We start from the raw sequence: 22,299 nt of genomic DNA, 5'->3' as shown, positions 1-22,299 counted from the left end.
TCCCCTGACCAAAGCTTGTCACATTGCAGCCTCGAAACAGGTGGAACCAGCACAAGACACACAAAGAGCCTGTCTACGGGTTGTTGCATGTCTATCCATAACCATAAAATGCAATGCTGTAAGCACTGTGCAGAACTGTTAGCATTTTTTTCAATGTAATCCTCTTGTAACTGTCGATCTGTGGAAAGTGGGCCATCCTGCTATTGTCGATGGATTTCACTTTTTGCGGTGAGCACAAGTGATATGTTTTACCTGCTCCTACTGAAGAGCCCACTCAATTTTCGTGAAGCCCAGCCTTGTGTTATGGTTGTACATGACTCATTTCAGTGTAGCACTCATTTTCTCCCACTCAGGACTGAGTGAGGGGGAGTGCATTTACATTGGGTATAAATGAGATACATGACAGATGTAATGAGTTACAGAATCAGAAGTACCCATGAGTGTCAGGATAATTTTTCGGCTTCCTCTTCTACTCTTCCTTGCATGAAACGGGTACTAACTACTCTGGCATTAAAAACAGAAAGAACACCAGCGTTTCTATACCGGCTCCTCTGATAACTTTGATGTCAGTTTAGCTACTGAAGAATCATTGGCGACAGTGAAACATGTATAAATCAGTATCAGTTATATGCCTTTTAGTCATTATTTCTACTTGTCAGTTTAAGGCCTTGACTGTCTGGCACCTACTGTAGTCCTTTATATAATTCTCTTGCAAGTTGGAAGGTCTAGACTGAAATATCTCAAAGCTACTAAATATAAGACTGTGTCTTCTGCTACAGATACAGTATGTGGTGTCTGCAAATGACAGTGGCACCCACAGTTACTTTGGTTTATGACCTGCCAGTTTTACAATCTAGACGTTATACCTGCTAAATATCACAGTGTCAACATTGTGCATGTACATGTACTGCATGTTTGCTGACATGTAGCTTGAAGAAGAAACTCACAGAGAAGCTTACATGGATTAATCTGGGACTGGGTACACATTCGCATTGTATTCATCAATACATGAGCCTCTCAGCTTTCATGTTTTTTGAGGGGGCATTCAAGCCATAGGAGACAATTGGTTAAAGGTCACCTTTGCTGCCAGGTGTGTTGACAGGCAGGCAGAGTGTGGTGTCAGTGGCAAGGATATTAGTCATCCCTCAACAACCTAAGCCACCCCCATTCCTTCCATCCACCTCTCGACATGTCTTCAGTGGCTTCCCTCCATATGAAGGTCAGATGTGTTGCAGGATTGATCTTTGTCAGCTTTCTCATGAATGTTTAATGGTGTGTGTGTGTGTGTGTGTGTGTGTGTGTGTGTGTGTGTGTGTGTGTGTGTGTGTGTGTGTGTGTGTGTGTGTGTGTGTGTGTGTGTGTGTGTGTGTGTGTGTGTGTGTGTGTGTGTGTGTGTGTGTATGTGTATGTGTGCACGGAGCTTAAGGATGGTCAACAAGAGCAAAGTGTGTCTGTCTATTGTTTCACATGTGCTTCAAATCTGGTATTCATGTCAGTCTTCTGCGTTCTTATTCCAAAGCACCATTTGTTGTTGTGTCAAGAGTGCCCCTTGTCTGACATGGTGTGATGGAACAAAGGCCACCTTGATGATGGTGGACAGCAGGAAGGGCCAGCAGGTGGTCCAATTAGTTGGCTGCCTGCTGGAAGGGAAGAACATCATAAAGAGGAGTGTTTTCATGCTCCAGGCTGAGAAAGTCTTCATGCAAGAGCTCCAGTCACAGTATGATGTGATATATTATCTATGAGTCAAGGTGTTAGATGCACCGGTGGCGTACAGATGATATCTTGTTTAAGGCAAAATGAGCTGTGACAGCACATGCATGGTAAAAAGATTCACAATCTGTACAAGATATGTGGTATAAGAAAAGTGTTAACGGGATGGAATTCGTCAGTGTTTTGATGCACTGTGATTCAAATTTTACAGGCCACGATTTGCTTAATGCAAGAGCTGTGAACTGTGAACTTTGGGTAAAATCAACAAATGTCAAGATAGCTGCAGACGTTTTATAATCTAATCGCCATGCGAATAGATCATGCACCAAAAACTTGTCCAGTCTGTGTGGAATTTATTTGTTAGTTAAGTGTTGAACATACAGTAGTTATCAGAACTGATAGCCAAGAATTTTAAAGAATTTTACAACCAATTTTTACATCTTAACATTGCAGGGCCTAGCCACAAAACTTCTCTTTCTTAACTTTATAAGCAATGCTCCTAAAATATGGTTATGATTAAATGCAACCCATCATCCTGCCACCCAGGGCCCTCGCTGGTGTACACCACCCACACTGCTCTTCTGCCTCGCCGGGATGGTGTGTCATCTATTGGACCCTGACATTTACAAGGCCTGATACGTCAGGGCAAGAAAAGTTGTGTGTCAACCTCAGAACAGTAACAGGAGTCACAAGGAAGCATATGTTCCCCTGCAACACACACTATGCCCGTTATCGGTATCTCTCTGTGTAAAGGCTTGTGCTAAAGGGATTGACAAAGGGATTTCGGCTGTGTTAAATAAGATTTTTCTCTGAAGCTCCCACACACTGCGTGACATCAGAAATCAGATATTTCCATTTTTAAATCCATGTAGTCATTACTTCCTGATGGGATTGGATAGCGGCAGTTAAATATGATACAGAATTATTAATATTATGCACAAACCAGTGTATAATAATAAACCTTGTGTTGTTGTGTTTGTGGTTCAGGAGACCCAGGAGAGGTTTCCAAAACTGGGCCAGGTGGAGGCCTGGGACGAGTTGGGAAGCGGGGAACCAGGCGAGGGCAGCACCACAGACTGTGATGATGAAGACGGATGTCAAGCCTCAGGAGACGGTCCAGAAAAGACCTGTAAGTCACACACCTGCACTAACACTCACATGAACACAAATCATTCTTGTTTTCCTTTAAGCCCAGTGTCCTTCACTCTTGATGTCTCCTTCATAGTGACCATTACGTCCACACTGATCTTTGTGATGATTTTCTGTATCATTGTGATTTTTATGGTTGAGCAGCAGTAACCATAGGCAAATCAGCCTCTGAACCGTTTTTCAGAGAATCTGTCATTCACTGCCCGCATAGCAAGAGAAATTAACTTTAGAGCGCATTTCCACACTCAGCAGTCCTCATCTACTGTAGCTCCTCCAGGCTACAGCAAAGGTGGCAGCACAGGAGGTTCTTCAGATCCTGAGAAAACAAGCCAGTTTACAGTTGGCACTTACACACATACACACACACACACAGAAAAAAAACCGTGAAGAGGTGTTAGGGCATGTGTTGGCTTTGATGAAAATCATTTGATCTGCTGCAGAAGCTTCACGTTAATCATCCCTAATTATCATGTTGGTATTTTCCACCTACACAGTTAAACAAAGGAGTCTGGTGTGAAACATTGTCTTACTAGCACGGAGGGAGTAGAGAGAAACGTAGAGGAGCGAAAATTCACTCATCCATGCGCACAATAGCAGCGGGTGCCAGGTTTGGTACAAGTGTTGTGATTCTTTTCATGTGGGTGGTAAATAGGCCATGAGGGGATACTGTACGCTGAGACATCCAAGCCAGCTGACAGGAAAACTTAATGAGGGGAAGGCCCAGTTGATAAGATCCTCATTGGAGTAAGTTGATTCTTGTTGGCTTCCCTGAGTGCCAGACTGCAGAAAAACAGTCTGGAACTTAATGTGCACTTCGCCTCTTCTGTCCATCAAAGACACATTTTGCACAGAGGGCTGGCCACATGCATCAACGTGTGTCTTATGATGAGCACATACAGTAAGTGAATATTGTAGACACCGTGCTCTGCTTGTGGCCTTGGTCTTTTATGTTGTTTTGTTTGTTTAATTATTGTTCCCTCACATCCACTTTTACAACAATAGTAATCCAACACACATTAGAACAATTCCTTTTCCAAGTGGTCTTAGTAGACAAACAATCAGCATCGGTTTGTTTATATATACTGTATGTGTGTAAAAAAAAATCAAAATTAAGAATATTTAACAAAGAGAGAAAAACAAAACAAAAAAGAACAGCAAAAACACCAAACAGACAAACAAAGAAGAAGAAAGGAAAAAACAAAACAAAGCAAAAAACAATTTATTAAAAATAAAAACGAATCATGGGTCATACATCCCCTTTGCATAAATAAACTTAAAGCAGAAGTGAGTGATATATTTGTGTTAATATAAGTCTTAAATAGTTATATCTTCCGACAGCAATCACTTACATAGAGTGTTTGGACTGAAACACGGGTCTCTCAGTCCCTCTGCTCTGCTCTGAGCCGAAGAGAAAACATTTATCGTATCCTACAGTTTTTATCCAATGAGGAGAGAGAATGGCATGCAGGGCTGTGTGTGCAGCCAAGGAACGCCGTGAATGTGGTGACGTAGCGACGAGGACTGTTATGGTGCGTTCAAGGAAACTCGTATTTTTCCGACCGTGAAGTGGTACCAGTTCGATCTGGTACGAGTTCACCGGTCGGAAGTTACGAGTGGCCGTTATAGTGACTTTCACCGGTAAAACAGGTCGGAAAAACACGAGTGGGTTCCCTGGAACGCTACAAAGTCGTAAGTTGTGACTTGAAGCTGTAATTTACGATTTCAAAAGCCTGCCTGGAACGCAGCATTAGCGAAAACGACCGGATCACTCACTTCTGCTTTAATCAATTCATTGGCATGTACATTTCTTCATCAATCACCTCTGGGTATCACTTATGATCCAACTCCTGTCTTGAAAACAAACAAACAAAGAAGAAAAACTCTTTGAGTTATCAGTCCATTTGTTCCCCCACCACCTCCATTTTCCATTGTGTAACTACAGTAGGATCCTACCCATTCAGCATACTGTAGGTGGGGGGATCCTGTTTAAGCCATCTTAATGTAATTTCTTTCTTTGCTGCTATAAGTACTATTTGGAGGATATACAGTACTGTACATCCTTTTCCTGTTGAGAATGACATCTGATTTGAATTTATCTTTGCCATAGTTTAAGGTGTTCTAAAAAATCTCTTTACTATCTTCTATTGAAACTCTCTCCACGAATTGGTATTGTTGCGTCTAGCCCAGGTTGCCATTGCAAGTGAGAACTGGTTCTCATTTGACTTAGCTGGCTAAATAACGGTTAGATATATAAATAAATAAAATAAAGCGCTTGTCAGACTTTCTCTGTTTCCATGTCATCTGCTACTGTACATGTTGCCTCTCTTTCTCTGATGTCAAAATGTCATTTAAGAATATACAATATATTCAAAGAATCAAACCTTTTACTTTTCCTCAGTCACAATATTGGCATTTTGACAAATGTCAAACAAAACCTTTTTGGTAGCTCTTGAATCATTTTTGAAAAGTGAGTATTGCTCACCAGTTACAAAAGCCATCAGTGCACCCATATGGACATTTTCAAATAACCCCCGTCATCACCACATTACTTTCTTAAGCACACTAAAATACCAGAATGATTTTTTCACCACTCACCACGGGGCTGCAATTGACAGCAAGCAAGCGGCATATCTCATCAGTCTTTTCTGTCATGATGTCTGTCATGATGACAATTGCATAATTGGTAATCAAATCTCATTGTGCTCCTGTGCTTGATGCAGTTTACATAACAACTTGAAGTTTAAAAGGCAGCTAAAAACAGCATCAGTCCATGTAAAATAGTTCAAATATCTCAGCACAAAAAACAATAATCCCACCCCGTTGTAATATATGTATGTGCAGAGTAATACATACAAGACAAAAGGGATATAAGTCAATATATAAACAGCCAGTGTGGTTTAAGATCCAGCAGTGTAGTTTTTTAGTGTAGTGAGGAGGCTATCCATGCCAGCAATCGATAACCATTACATTCCCAGTAACACACTGCTCTGGTCAGGTCGTTGCTGCTCCTTGTTATGATGTGGATAAAACATGCCAGAGTGTCTTGAGCACTGACAGCAGAGCCAGTACCCCAACAGCAGGGGGTAATCAATCCAAACCACTGTCTGAGATTTACTGAACAAAACCCATTAGTCTGTGCTTTAAGTATAAATCCATATCCTGGTGAGCTCTGTTCGGCTGTCCTTTAGCTTTCAAAAGAAGGTTTGTCATCCAGTAACAAATCCGTGCTGCTTTGAAAGGTATTTGGCCTCTTGGTATCTATAAAAACAGATTCCAGTATTGGCTCTATCATAGGACGATTCTGAATATGACAGAGAATCATTTGCTTCTCTGAAGACTACCAGCAAAAGCTTGGCAGCACTTGTTCTCTGAAGCAAAGATATTCCAGTTTTGGTACATCGTCCATTCGCACTTGCCAAGGCTCGCTTTGAACTCAGTTGCGGGTATGATCAGACAACTTCCAAAGCTTTCAGGTGAAAAACTGACTTGATAATCGACACTCATTCTTCGGTCTCAGTTGGGGGGTGCGCTCCCCTGTCAAGCTCTTTGAAGAGACTGGTTTAGGAGTTAGGATTTTATCTGAGATTTAGGATTTGATCTCGGATTTCCTGTGACTTTTAGCATTATTAAATCTTCTTAAAGTCATTTACAGCTCACTATCTGACATGTATGTACCGCTTGGCTGCTTGATGTTTCTTGATGAGATCTGCCACACTGATCGCCACGTGATACTTGGAAATTGAAGAAAGAAAAAAAAATCTCTGATTTATTGTTCTCTTACGGCTTCAAAAAAGTTAAAATATTATTGATGAAACCATAAATTTCGGCAACTGTTGAAAGAATTCCTTAGGTGGGTGTGGTTGTAATCCATTATAGGGGTTGGAGGCATATTTCAACTTCCACCTGTCTGTGCATTTGTTTGCCTAGTCTGTAGATGTGGCAGAGCTCCCAAGGTCCATGTTAAAAGGGGGCATGACCACCCACTGTTCTGCTAAGAGAGACTTCATTACCAAGCTAATGAACAGCACTAATCTGCAGAGGACAGACTCACTGTCTCTATTATCACTCAGATTTGATGGAACTGCTGCAAGTCTCTCTGAGGAGATAGGATGCATACATACAGCCCCCTGAATACCAAAAGCATATTTAAAGATGCTTATTTTTATGCATGCAGATGACCAGGGGCTGGGGGAAACCATATGGACACTGGGCTTCAAATGTGCCTGTTTGACACTGTTTAAAAAAGAAATATGCTACTAAAAAGGCTATAGAAAAGAGTTGGAAAAGTCACATTCTTTTCACATACTCCAATTTGCTCTCCACCACCACAAGAAAGCATGGCCTGATTGCATGATGTCATGCCTGTTTGATCTTGGTTCAGATCCCACTACTCTTGCCTGGAGACATGCTAGTGTACTTTGTGTGCCAGCTAAACAAGGCCTGGTAATGTAAGGACTGCCATGACCACAGCCATGAACAGGAGAATAAATCAGTGAATCTTTAATGAACCATAACATCCATCTCCCCTGCAGCTATGAGAGCCTCTTCTGTGGTAGATTTTGTGGTGTGACTATGGCTTATTAACTGTATTAGCCCGGGAACACTTATAGCCACTGCTTCCAAAGGAGCTATTCATTTGTAGCTAGCTCATTAACGTATTAATCTCTAAAAAGATCCACAGTGGCACATTAGACCACTATCAGCCCATTAAATAGAGAGAGGAGACTCCAAATGTCTGTGCTTTGAAAGGTACAACATGACTGTATTTATCTTTGTGCTTCCAATCCAGCTGTCTTGTCTGAGTCTCTGGCAGAGTTGACGCAACCTTTTCCTTTTCTGGCCTTATGAGTAGATCTGATGAAACAGATAAGCAAATGGAGAAGAGATGTTATTTCCTAGCAGTGAAGGTGTAAGAGAAGGTAGAAGTTGATTTTAGATTTCATGAACTCTTAAAGAGTTTAAGTTGGAACGTGGGAGATAAAAGAGAAAAGTCCCACTGCTCTCTGCTTACTGCAATATAGTTTTGTTTGTGCTGCTGTTGAGGCAGCCTGCCTGGCAAAGGTGCGAGAAGCCATAAAAACACAATGTAGGGAGAGAGCAGGTTATCCATCTCAGAGGAGGAGGAGAAGTAAATGCATGGATAAACACTTCCTGTGATTGAGCCGGGGGGATGTGCAATGAAAAAAAGTGTGAATCGTACAGCCATGAAAGTACAATTCTCTTTTGGTAACAAACACCATCTGTCAGGAACACTGGTGAGCTCATCAGGAAAGTGAAGACACCCCAGGTATCGCTCACTCACACTCTGCAGTTCACTGGCTAAACCTGCCTATTAGCATGAAGCCACCAGCAATGATTGTTTTGCATTGTCATCCTGTCGCGGAACATAATTAGCTAAATGTGACAAGATGGGAAGATTTAAGAGCAGTTCAGTGTGCTCCATTATTCTTGCACAGAGGGTCAAATGTATTAACTTTCTTTGTCTCTCCTTAGCGTACGATCATACAGCAGGAAACAGCTGGCTGTGTGTATATCTGTCTGTGTGTGTGTGCGGGTGCATGTGTGGGTACGTGCTCACATGGCAGCAGGTTTTGGATTTAAGTTTAAAGGTCACCCAATTAAATCTGTACGCCCCATCCATCAATGCCCAGTGTGTCTGTCACTCTTGCCTTCACACACACGCACACACACGTACTCGTTTATTATGAAGACTTCGCTATCCACAGCTGTATTTCTACACTTTGATTGTCAACGATACACTATACAGCAAAGTGTCCAATATGACCTTGAATGTGACTCTGACTGTGATACGGTGACTCAGCTTTGACATATCAGCCTAATAAGGTGTCTTGGGTTTCTCTTGTGTTTGTACCTGAAAGTCAGAGGCCTGGAGAGAACTTTTCAAAGCCTATAAGGCCATAAAGGTGTGCGGCAGCTGTTCGCCCTGGCAGGGGAAGTACATTCCTAGCATGAACGGCTGCTTGGGCAGGATATGGCCAACCTACACCAGTGTTAGCTGGATTACACTGGATCGGCCCCAAGCCCAGTACAGCCTGCTGTGGCCCTGGATCCAGCACGCACCGACCTTTCATGTTAGAAAACTGGAGATTAGGGGAGAAGTTCTGTGAGTTGGGGTCTGAGAGAGGACACCAGTCAGAAGTAGGGGTGAATGGGGCAGGAAAGGGTTTTAGAAGGGAAAAAACCCCAACAACAACAAAAAAAACAAAGCACAGGGTTAATACCATGGAGCCGTATGACGTGATGTTACAGTTCAATTGCAGGAGTTAGGAGGTACAGCTTAAGCCTAAAGTGCTAAAGGCTGAGGTTCAGAGAGGACAATTGCAACGTGCAAACCTGCGATTCAATATGCCGTGAGAGGATGGGTGGAGGATTTGGTGCATGTATGCTCTGCCAGGCTGGTGAGAACCAATCCACCCCACGCTCTTCCCATCCTTAGGACCTGGACCGAGCCTGGGCCCCTTGGGACTGGCGTGTGTCGAGACCGGCTGGACAGCAGATGTCCCGGTGCGGATATTACCAGTAGAACTGCCATTTCCCTTAGCCTTTCATCTGAAGCTCAAGGGGCTGAGAGGGAGCTCCGCAGGGCAGAGTAGGGCTGGAGAAGAAGGAACAAGAGGATCAGAGACGGCTTTGGCAGGGCAGGGCGATGGTCTGGTTTGCGGATGGATGTGGGAGGAATGAGTCACAATTTCTCTCAGATATGCAGAATCATCTATTTGTTTTATACAACACTGCAAATAACATTGCATACGTTTTCTTCGTATTTGCCCTGACAAATGTGAATGATTCTGAGAACTGTCAGAAGCTTTCAAGTGGAACAATTACAGTGGTAATCCCTCACACTAAGATGTGTCCAAACCCATTTTCAGAAATTAAACTACTTACTACGGAACAGATAGTCAATTTCAAACTGCTGTATCAGACATTCATTGTTGTTATATCCTACCTCCTGCTGCCCCCATCCATCCCTTTTTAAACTATTTTCCACCTCGCCTTTCAGCCGTCTCCTCTTTTTGTCCTAACTTGGCATATTCTGCCTTGTGGTTTTATGGCACTATGAGAGCATATTAGCTTGAAGGGCTCCCTAGGCGTGCGGTCATCAGTGGAGAATGGTTCTCATTAGTCGGCATCATCATTTCGTTTCTAAGCAGCGTCAGTGTGAGACCTTTATGACTGAGCCTCTCCAGCACACCTTTGGGACCCCGGTTGGGAAACACCAAGAATCTCTCGTATGGCAACAGGTTATAAACTAAAGGAAGTGGTGGGAATTACTACCTTGGAAGTGTAAAGTGAAAATGATTCATAGTATTCTGCATTTTGTATGGTTGCTATGAAGTTTACAAGCAAGGGGAGCAAGGAATGCCACTGACTCAGTGCTCTGATACCGTAACCACATAAAAGTCTTCACTTCAGTATCGCAGAAGGAGCTCTTATTCACTTATATAACAAGAAATCCTTACAACTTGTGCACGTTTCCAAGCAGTAAATGGCATTTTAAAGATGGTGTCCAGACTCATAAAGTGTTCTTTATTGAAAGCTGCAAATTCAGTGGATATGACTTCAATTTTATTGTGTGCCTAACACACTCGTACTTTCTGCCCCAGCCCCTAGTCAGGCTGATATTAAACTTGCACGCTGTCATTGGGACCAGACTTAATCACTACACAATGAATTTATGGAAATATTTTGTTGCTGCCTACACACACTAACAGACAGACCCACAGCTGAGGTAACTTTGTGACGGCCCTAGTTTATTTGGGCTGCTTTATTAATGCTCATACTCAGGCTTCTCTGTCAGGGGTTGAGATGGGGATTGGATGGGAGGGTGGGTGTGCGGGGGTTGCATGAGTGACCTCCTTGACTCTCCTGCCTTGCCTGGAGCCCAACCCTGGCTACTAACACAGAAACTGGCATTCCTGCTGTAACACAGCACTGAGCAAATAAAGGCAGACATTCCATTGATATTGAAAAATACAGTTGAAGGATAAGCAGGGATGAGTCTGATCCTTTTTGTCTCATCTCAGCGTGGTATGCAGGGGGAAATACAAATTAGGTGAAGGGGAGAAGGAGAGAAAAGCGTGGAGGGACTCGGGATGGAATTTTCCCACTGAGGCAGGTACTTCTATCTCAAACTCAGACGATGCAAACTTTTGTTCTAAAGCAACACCATGATCGGAGTATCTGCAGAGGTGCATTAGCACTGCATGAGTGATCAGATAATGGAGGTTGGTGCTAATGAGCCAAATTTTATATTGACTACCTGCACTATGATTGCACTCTGTGTGCAATCATATATGTGGATGTATCAAAGGGACACATACACAAGACTGGTCACTTCATTAAAAGCCTATGCTATTGACCAGCAGTGAGAACGACAAAGCCCTTCTCCTTTATCCATAATTGATTTGGCAATTAGAGCTGAACTCGCAACAGACTGCCAAGCCTGAGGGCTGGGAGGGGGCTGACCTCTCACTGCTTCAGCTGATTACAGATCAGATTGGAAGACCCGCTGACAGCGTACTTAATGTAGTGCACAGTTCTAATTTGATTCTGAAACTGCAGTCAGTTACGCAACCAAGAGTTTACATCAAAGTGTTTGACTCGCCCCCATAAAATCAAACATTTATAACATCATGCCACTTTTTTTTTCTTCTTCTTTTCTAACCCACACAGATTTCTGAAAACACTTTGAAGTTGAAAAGGCAAGTATCACTTAGATCAGTTAAATTCGGAGGAGGCTGGTTTTCGTTCTATTCTCTGCGTCTTACTTTTATGTGGGCACTGCCAATGCTGCTCGGTGTCGCCGAGCAGGTTGTATCCAATGACAGTTTACACACTGTGAAGCATATTTTCCATACTTCAGCGTTTACAGCCCTCTGCGGAACCCGAACAAGAGCGGGCTCTGAAGCACCGAGTGTGTCATTGGATTCTTGACACTTCAGACAAAACTGTATAGAATCACTGGGAGAATCTGATTTGTCTTGAGACTGTGCTGATTCGCTGATTCCAGCGGGCAGGGATCCTTGTGTGGCGTGTTAAGTCGGCAGACATGCACAGCAACTGTGTCCCCCGAGCGCTTCCTGATGTGCACTTCCTCTTGACTATAATGGATGGCAATGAATTGTGTGTGAGTGTGTGTGTATGTGTGTGTGTGTGAGAGAGAGAGAGAGTGAAACAATATGAATGTGAGTTTATCTCTGCATCCTTCACGCTTGTCTGTCCACAAGGACAATCTGACACCTGCCAATGCAATGAGGCATCTGGTGTTTGAGTGCACACAGGTGTCGTGGTGTTAGGCGAGTGTGTGTTTGTGTGTGTGTGTGTGTGTGTGTGTGTGTGTGTGTGTGTGTGTGTGTGTGTGTGTGTGTGTGTGTGTGTGTGTGTGTGTGTGTGTGTGTGTGTGTGTGTGTGTGTGTGTCTCGGCGCTGATATCATCCAAATGAGTGTTCTGGTGGGAAAGCAGCGTATGTGCCTCTTTGAGATGGAGACTTGTACTGGGCCTTTAACTCCTCCTGTTGCATAGAGGCTGCTTTCTCCTCAGGATCCCCCCTCCATCTTGAAAATCTGTCCCATTGACTGGTGGAGGTCACTGTCCTCCCAGGGCCCCTTTAGCCTATTTGTTTCTGTGTGTATGTGTTTGTGTGTGTGTGTCGAGGGGAGTAAATCTTAATCTTGCCAAGGAGCTTAATAGTCTTGTACAGCCAAGAATCGCACTGGATAGATTCCATTGCGCTGATCCCCGCTCCAGAGTTGCCATGCTGCCATGCCCGTTGCTAGGTTAGCTGTATGCTCCAATGTGTACCCCACCGGTACCCCTGTATTTTTGGCCCTTTAGCCCCTCGAGTGGCCTGCCAGAGACCCCGTACCAGTCCTGGATTCCCTATACAGGTTGCCTGTGAACCAGAAGGACAGTTCCCAGAGAAGTGAGTCTGTGTGAGATTCAGATTCAGTGTGTAACTTAGAATACAGAATAGGGAGATTAGTTTTTGATGGGGTAGGAGCCCCTGCCTGACATGGGACCACATAAAGAGCGAACTGTGGACAAAAACAGCACCGAGATGAATGGCCAGTCATGAACTGTGTGAATGCATCCTTCCCTTCTCTCCACCCTCTAACCTTACCACTCTTTGTAAGAAACTGTATGTGAAAAAGAGATAAGGGAGCACTGTGTGGGCGTTTGGGAAGGTAAATGTCCGTGTGCGAGACAGTGAAAGAGAGCCCGTAAAAACTATTGTGACTCAGATAGTTTTCTCCTGGGTCTCAATGGCTCTCCTGATGTACCAAATACTGTCGACACTCCTGATCAATTGCCACCAAGAGCAGCATCCGTCTTTTATTGGTGTCCAAAGGTCTGATCAGAGAGAGACCAATGTATCTGTGCTGTTGGTTACACTGGCTTTACCTGAGAATAGAAATGGCAAAAATATGTGTTCATGATTGACTTCTTTATTTATCATATTTGTAGAACTCATCTACTCTTTAGCCTGAAAGGAGGTGTAAAAGTGTAAACAGTTCCAAGTAAAATCTACAGACATGAAACTTTAAAGCTTATTTGGATATGTGCCTGTACTAAAAGGGAGTGGTAGAACATTGTGTCTGTCTCCTCTCTTTTCATTTGGGAAACGGAGTGCCTCCTGTTCTCAGAGGGATAGATGGCAAGAGGCAAATATCTGGCAAAGGTCACGCATCAGGGTGGATCAGAGGGGAATGATCTGTTCCTGTTAAAGTCAACAGAGACTAAAAGTACAAACAGTTCTGCTGCTCGTGAAAAACGGTGAACAGGTGAGCCTACGTTTTCAAAGACATATTGGCTGCTCCGTTTGTTTTACCACAAATGAATCATTTTGCAAATCAACAGTGTCATTATTCAGCAGCTTGGCAGAGCTGTCGCAGGGGAAAGGGAGGAACAGTTGGATAAAGTGTACCTCTGTTGTCCCTGAGGCACGCTCACAAGTCTTGAACTGAAGCTGCAACCAAGCACACGCTCCACTAATTCAGACAACATGTCTGTGTGCATATTAACACGCACAAATCTTTTCATCTGTGCGCATGCTCACATGTATGTTTGCCCGTTTGAGTGTTAAAAAAAGAAGAGGTTAAAGGTCACCTCTCCTAATAAAACATCGCCGTGAGACAAATCCAGCGGCCTTGTCAAAACTCAGCACCATGAGCTGCTTTACAGCCCCGACGCCTCCCGCATCCATCTCCCCATCATCCGCTTAGCAGAGAGGAAAACCTCCAAGGTCAAGGTGTGAGCCCAGAGAGAGGAAGATTGAGAATGAGAGAGCGAGGAGGAGCAAGTTACTGACCTCCACCCGCTACCCACCACCTCCACCGCACTCCCTTGATGTGCCATAAATCGAAGCTCTACCTTTCTGACCATCTCTATAATTATACACAGCAGGGAGAGAGGCGAGAGCAACCGCACATGCTTTAAAGTTAATGTTAAAAGTCTTGTTTTTACACGTGCTATTTATGTTGGAGTTATGTTACAACACTGAGAGACCCTACAACACAGTTGTACTGTAGATTGATTTTAATTCAGTGAAATAACAGAATTAAGCAGCACAATTGAGCCGAACAGACCGCACATCTGTGTTTGTAACGGCTGCAGGTCTGTGCTTAGTCTGGAGAAGCTGCCTTGTCATGTTGATAGCATATAGTATGACAACCTGCTAAGCCCCAGTATACAGTAGCACCATTCCTCACTGGATTACAGCTCTGCAGCTAGTGTTCTGCCAAGAGTCCCATGGAGACTTGCACATACACACACACACAAATGCACAACACATATACACACTGGGTTAACTCATTGGATTTGTCCCTTAGTAAACTCTGTGCCCTGTTGCACCGGGACTGCTGCTCCTCTAAGCCTCCTCTAAGAGTGTGCATATACTTTTTTTTTTTTTTTTAATGCTTCCATTTGTGATGTGTGGTTGTTTGCATCTCTATACTGTTACGAGTGTGTCGTCTGGTCAATGCATGACATGCTGAGGAAAAGAGAGACTAAATCTTATCAGTTGAAGACAGAGGCAGGATTGTTCGGGAACAGTTTTGCTTCTTCCCTTTGCATAGATTCAAGGATTTAGACTGTGTGGCAGCAGTGGCTGTGTGCTGGCAAACCAGAGGAGAGGCAAGAGGGAAAGAGAGAGGAAGGAGAGCAGCAGAATAAAATTGACATGGCTGCCCAGACAACCATCATGCAATTTTCTGTCCCTCAGAATTTTTTCCAAAGAAGTGATGGCCAAGGCGTTTGTTATTCCTCCCACTCACCTTCCAACCCTTATTCCTCCCTTCCTCTCTCCCTCCCCTCCAATCCCTCCTTCCTTTTGGCCAGAGCCCGAGGTCCACCTCTTCCTCAGTGCCGTGGCCAGGCTTGTTAGAAGCAGCTGTTGTTGCTCCTTGGCCAGTGGGAAATGGAGGCTCCTCCAAACACACAAGCTGCCCATCTGGAGAGGCATTAATGGCAAAGGACACTATGAACCATTTCTCACACAGTCAGCCAACACAGAGGTCAACAAGGTGGAGGGGGGGGGGGTTTGTACTGTACGTTATGAAGGTGACATGGTGGATGTTCTAATGTATCCCACATCGTCTTTCACTCCATGGCCCTGTCTAACACACACTTTAATGACAAATAAAAGCTACCACAACCCATTCTTTATACTATAGGGGCACACACACATACACACTTCACATTAAATGTCTCAGCACTCAGGTTCTATTTATCTCTTGGGTTTGCTTTGCCCTGTTCCTGTTTTTCACTGTCACTCTTCGTCACCTATTACAAAGCTTTTTACCAATCAAATCACATTTGTCTTTTACTGGTAGAGAACGTATGTCACCAACTGTTGAACGCTGTCATGATGGGAGAGGCATGTCAATGAGGCATCCCGCAGCCTTGATACAGGTGACGACAGACATTCATCTTCTTCATACTGGAAAGACAAACTAACTGTTTTCTTCTTCTTGCCCTTTACGTCATCTTTCACTCCCTCCCACCCTCTGTTTTTCTATCTTGCTTGTTCTCCTGCCTTATTTGGAGGATTTACACATGAGCCAGCTTATGAAGCACGGCTTATGTGCTAACATTGTCTCATTATGACAACAACACTACATTCCATTATGCTGCTGCCCTCCTGGGTTTTCACTTTTTTTTCTGCCTCAGGTTGTTGAATACTTTTAGGGACTTTTTCTATTTCAATAGGTCTCTGTTTTTTTTTCTCAAGTTTCTACTGCATCCACTGTTTCTCTTTTATTACTTGGATAAAACTCTTACAGTATGACAGAAGATCCCCTATATTATGTGATTAACAATTTAAAAGACACCAGACCAAATTTTTGGACCAAATAGATGGAAAAGAAATATTAGATAAATAGGATAATACAGCACACAATTCCTGGCCTTTATTAACTGTGTGGGAAGGTTTCCCCTGAGAACGTATTCATGGTCAATCTGCCAAAATAAATGTGGAGAACTGCTTAAAAATGCTCCATTGTTGAAAAGAAACTCCTCCAAGATAAACATGGCACAGCATATTATTACATTTTAGGATAAAATGACAACTATGTTATAAAATTTGACTGCACCTGTCAATGTTTTGGAAAACTTCCCTTCCCCTGTTTCACAACAGATGGTCATCTGTTTTCAAGACTTCAGCAATGTCCTCTTTAAGAATTGTTTAAATCGATGTAAAAACATATTTTCTGTATAAAAGAAAATATTTCAGACTAAACTACCACAGTGCCACTGCACTGATCCATCCATGAAGTGAAAGTCTGACTGCTTATTTTGGGTCTGGGTCAGGACAGCAGCACATGAGGACAGCTCACCAGGCATGTGCACCATCTCCGTGTGGAGGAAGCAGGAACACTATCTGGTTGGGAAACTTAATCTGCCTTACATGTTCTGGGTCTGAACCGCCAGGGCTGGTTTGGTACAGTGTCAGCTTTGTCTTGTTTGTTTATGTATTTGTCGCATCAGATGCAATTTTGATAAACATTTCAAAGTATATTAGATTCTTATGATTCTCCCACAGCATGCACTCCAGGTTATGCCAAATTTGGCTTTGCCCAAAAATGGAGCTGGTTAGCTGATTAGTTTATTACGCATTGATTTCTCTGCCTTGTAAATTCATTTTATTGCATCCAGTTTTGTTTAATATCAGAGATCTCAAAGCATTCCAACACCATGCACCACCTACCTTATATGAAAAAAGACACTTTAACTAGTTGGCAGCACTGTTGTCTGTGCTGTAATTGGTTGTTCTGGCAAGGACCTGTTCCAATAATTAGCCAGTGGGTTAGCCTGCAGTGGAGCAGTATTAGTGTTGTGTTGGCCCATTCAAATGCTGTTTTCTGACATCTCCCTGATGAGATGCAGCCCATTTCCATTGAAACAATAACAGCAATCTGATTTGGGATAAATGATGTCTTTGTCTATTGTCTTCTGGAACAACAAAAACCATTGGCATGTGAAACACTTCTCTCTAGAGCCCTGCCTAGCCCCATTCAGACTTGCATACACATAAAAGCCAAGTGCACAATAGGGATGGGTTACACATTCTCAGTTCTGCAAAAGGGATCACACATTACTATGAATTTTGTGACAGAAAAAAAAAATCATATTGCATGACAACTTTAAAAGGGCAGCAAATGTTGATTGATCTCAGAGAAGTGATCACATAACATATGTAAAGCTCTTACACAGAGTTCTCTGAAACTTGGGGGGTTTTATGTGAGCACAACATCTCATAACCTTTCACACACCTGGCTGTCACATTGTTTGACAGCTAAGTCACCACTGAGGGGCAGCTTGAACTGTATATAATTAGACAGCTGAACTCTAGACAGACACACTGGTGTGAATCATTGAAAACTTGGCCTGTTTATGCGACAGTGGCAGCTTGAAGAGACACTTTGACACTGCGCTTTGGCATTGTCAGTGCTGATAACAAGCTCTCCCCCCTCTCACAACACACGCACAGTCATTCTATCCTTCACCCTTGTCTCTATTTGTTTCTTCCATATGGGTGCAAACTAAATCTATTGCACGTGTTAAGTTCTAAGTGGTGCAGGTTAATGGGAATTTGATTGCGAGTGTGTGGTGCACTTCCTGTGACGGGGGTGGTAATGTGTCTCTAATCCAATCATGTGCGTATTTGGTCAGGGTTGGGCTTTGGTCTGCGTGGGATCCATAAAGAGGAGTGGAAACAAGGTTGGGTAACGAGCAGATGGAATTAATTTCCTTTCAATATCAGGGAAACCAGCACATTGTCACCACCCAAAGGAAAAGTGAGATGACGGGAAGAAAGAGGTTCGTTCAGAGCCACAGCGGTGTGGCGTGAGGATTGAAGTTGGGGAGAGACTGGAAGAACAGCAGGGGGTAGAGGCATGAGTGAAGTCCCTTTTCTAAGGAAAGCTGGGATTTGACCGACGTCAGCAAGAGTGGGTTTGTACGAATGTGCGCGAAACTTTTCTATGAAGTGTTTGTGGGGACGGTGATAGAAAGGGTGCTTAATGTCAGCTCTACCCTCATCAACCTGATTTATCTCTGATTGGCTGTAATGACACGGCGAGGGCTGTCCATCATCTGCTGCTGGAGATTAGACAGCCTGTCAGTCCCCAATAATGATGTACGTACGTCTGTAGCTGGAGTTCAGTTTTTATTATATTATGTCCGTGTGGGGTAGAAACACACACTGTGTATTGCAGCACAGGTTCGATGTGTGTGGCTTGTGAACAAAAGGATTTAAAATTAAGTTGGTAGCTGAAGAGTAATCTAGTAGCGCTGTGGATACATTTCTGAATTATTTTAGAGCACTCTTCAAGAAGAAAAAGAGAAAATTATGAATGTGATCGACTGAAGCATCCACAGCTGTGCTGTGCTCCTTCTCACGTACGTTATGAACAGACATAATCATGCATCATTTTTCAGTCTGATTGTTTTTGAATATCCCAGGATTGAGGTGATGGGAATGGTGATTGGAGATGATGAGCCTCTAATGTACAATTTTACAAGCCCAAAGGACTCGGAACAATAAAGCAGGTTACCATTATTCCCGTGATGTGCCAAACCATTTATCTGAGTCTGTCTCTCTCCTCCCTTCTCCCCTCCTGTCTGTCTCTTACAGCACATACAGAAGTCTCCAGCGAAGGGAAGCCCATCGGGAGACAGGCTGGAGGTGACGGCCCACCCGAGAACTCTTCCAGGCCCCCCTCAGTGAAGGTGAGGGGGGGCTCGCCGTCTGCCAGCTGGGCACAACCATGGAGCCTTGCACTGCTCTTAGCAGCACTTTGCTTGCAGTGGACCCTATTCTGATGCCAGCACCATCTGTGAACCCCCCCCTCCCTCCTTTACATGTACATGCAGACACTCATATCATATAAATCACACGTAGTATCCTTACTCCTGTCCTCGACCTGCACCATGAAGATGGAAGAAGGAAAACAAGATGGAGACGGAAGAGAGGAGGACAACATTGTAGGAGACTGTAGATTGGGGGGGGGACTTGCAGGAATTTCTTGTCCTGCAGCATCACCAATGTGGACGATCAAACAAGCTGATCCCATGCACGCTCGTCTACAAAGATTATGCCTGCTGCTTCCACTCGGCTGTTCTGGGACTAGATATGAGTGTGCGTGTGTGTGTGTATACAAATGCCAATATAGGCCTACAGCTTCTACTGTAACTCCACTCATAAACACACACGATTTGTAGTTCAGGGCAGGACATCATCATTTCTGATTTTACTTAAAAACCACTTACACACTTATAGACTCACTTACATGTCTTTTACATATACAGTACCAACGCAGCCATCTTGTTTTGTTTTGTTTTTTTGTACTGCTGGATTTTACTTATCCTCTCAGGCTAAAAATCCTCATCATAGCCATTTGCCAGCCAGCCAGAAGAAATCACGCTCAATAAAAAATAAAAAAAACGAAGAAGAAGGAAAAACTCCACTCATTTTCTTTTGGAGGATTAAGGAATGCATGATAGATTGATAGATCAATCCCAGGTGCCTGGCCCAGAACAGCAGATTTGATGTACTCTAATGACTGTGTACCTTGGCAGGGATTAGAACGTAATGAGTTCACAGGTAGAGCACGGGCACACTTGCACGGCTGAACACAGACAAACTAGGTGTGTATAGTATGTAACTGTATATAGGCGGAAAGATTTGATGGCGTGTACTAGGTTCTGATTCTGCAAAAAGCTCTTAACTGATTTAGCTGAATGGGTTGTTTTTTTTTCATTTTCAACCAGCTGTGAATGGACTATGCTTGTCTGTCCATACTACATAGAAAACAATGCAAAAAATGTAGAGAGATGTCATTTGTATAAGAAACAAAGCAGGAATGTGCATCAGTTTTCAACCCAAATCCTATGGACAAATTGTGGATGAGTCTGTACGTTGTTGATTTGACGATGATTTGATGTTTATCATGCATCCAGTTTTGTGTGTTTGCTTGTTGAATTGCACATTAATGCATGTATCGCCTGCCAGGTTCTCAAAGTCATTATGATGGGATCAGGTCCTTCTTCAGACAGCATAAAATACAAATATCCGAGAATCTTTTACCTATGATAGTTCACTGATGGCATGACATCAGGTTTGACCTTTCCCGGATACATTGCACACACAAAACAAACGCAAAAAAAAATATCTTGAGTATTTTAACAAATGGGTGCATCTATTGTTTGATCTGGTACAGTGGTAGCCATTGTATAAGTCATGGGTTTTATCATGTGTTTTGTCCTGTATTGAACTTTTTGTTTTTCATTCAGCAAACAAACAAGCAAAATAAGCTCAAAGTCATGCACACCATTCCTTGGAATTCCATTAGTTAAAGAGAAAATTGTTATTTGTTTTCGATGATTCCTCATGGGGGATGGAACAAAAGGAAATTTCAACAACAATGGAAAAAAAGCAACTTCTACAATGGCTTCCTCTGTATACCAATTTTCTTTCTTGTGTAGATAAGGATTTTGTACGTACAGATGCTGGTACAGCAGAGTACCTGTGTGAATGAGGATGAGGATGATGAATGTATGATGATTGCTATGCAAATGCGTTATTAAAGCTGACTATGCCCTATGTACAAGCTACATAGACAAAGTATCTAAGCTAAAAAGAAAAAAGGTCTACACACTTACAGGTTGACATGGGTCTATGAGCAGTGATATACCTCTTTCATTAACAAGCCTTGGTTGTAAACGACTTTTCTTGTCGTTAATGAGAAGTAATTCACCTTGAACTCTGCCTGGCAGTGCAAAGAGGATGGCCTGCTTAACTACACACACAAACACATACAACTATACATTAATTGCCTGCAGTTAATGGAGAATGACAATGACTACAGATGTAAACGGTTCCAGTTTAAATGTGTCACATGTTGTGTTCTATAACCATTTGTTTAGTTCATATGATTTCCTCCATGTATGTTTTGTTCCAGACTGGCGTTCATTACACCCACAGGTCACTTACAGCCCTATACCCTCGCATGTGTATAAATGTACATATTTTAAGTCATTTACCATTTGTTTTGTGTCTCATTTCCTCTCTTTTGTATCAGTATGATACGGTGTAGCTGGGCTCTATTAAAGGTGCTCTGCTTTTTTTGCTCGTCTCTACAGCCTCTCCTTGAAGATTAGCCAGTCACAACAGACGTTGGTTAATTAAAAACATAGAATTGCTGGGACAAGGTGTTTATTAAAGGGCCTGTGCACTCATACAGTAACACACCCACACCACACAGGTGTTGTTATTTCTCATTAATCCTCTTCTCAGGACTGTGTGGCCACGCTTGGTTGACCTTTCCTTTGTGCTGTTGTTAGATAGAGACAACCTACGTCTTTGTTTTCTCTATTGATCTGTTAATTATCATCACTTTTTTTAAAATATGTAATTCTACGTAAGCAAATCTCCACCCAACCTTAACCAGGGGGAGAGTTTAATGAACCATGACAGGTGAAGACACCTGTGTAGGTGAGAAGGCTTTTAAATATTTCATGTTGACACTGCACACGTTGCCCCTGTGCTCAAAAAAGAATATAATAAAATGAGTGACAGTGAGGTGGTTTATTCCAGTGATACTTTCTGAGCCTTCTGTGTTATTTGTGTCTTAAATGTGGGTCCAGAGCCATGAGGCAGTTAGCATAGCATAAAGACAAGCAAACATGCAGAAACACTGAGCTTGGCTCACACCAAAGTTCAAACCTCTAAAGCTTAGCACATTATATCTAATTTGATATCCAAGACTCCTGGAAGTCACTGTGACCTGCCAAGAAACAGGTACAGCATGCAACTCCCTGTAGCGGCACACCCTGTCAGTCTAAAATTATGAATTGTGCATGGATTAAACAAACAAGTTTGTGAGCGTTGGAGGAGCCTGTAGATGTGTTGTGTGTTA

The 22,299-nt window shown here is 43.0% G+C and overlaps 1 protein-coding gene across 1 annotated transcript in view; it reads left to right on the top strand.

The window, feature by feature from the left end:
- Positions 1-21,600, top strand: part of gpc5c (glypican 5c) — a 98,141-nt gene extending 76,541 nt beyond the window's left edge. Inside the window, exons 8-9 of the mRNA XM_083992184.1 lie at positions 2,701-2,842; positions 19,017-21,600. Coding sequence (XP_083848310.1) covers positions 2,701-2,842; positions 19,017-19,204 — 330 coding nt within the window. The 3' untranslated portion in view covers positions 19,205-21,600. The remainder of the gene's footprint in view (positions 1-2,700; positions 2,843-19,016) is intronic.
- The last annotated feature ends 699 nt before the right edge of the window (positions 21,601-22,299 follow it).

The sequence above is a fragment of the Trachurus trachurus genome (assembly GCF_905171665.1).
Source record: "Trachurus trachurus genome assembly, chromosome: 17".
In the NCBI taxonomy this organism is placed as follows: Eukaryota; Metazoa; Chordata; class Actinopteri; order Carangiformes; family Carangidae; genus Trachurus; species Trachurus trachurus.
The sequence above is the reverse complement of the archived record's forward strand: the minus strand, read 5'-3'. Positions and strand labels throughout refer to the sequence as shown.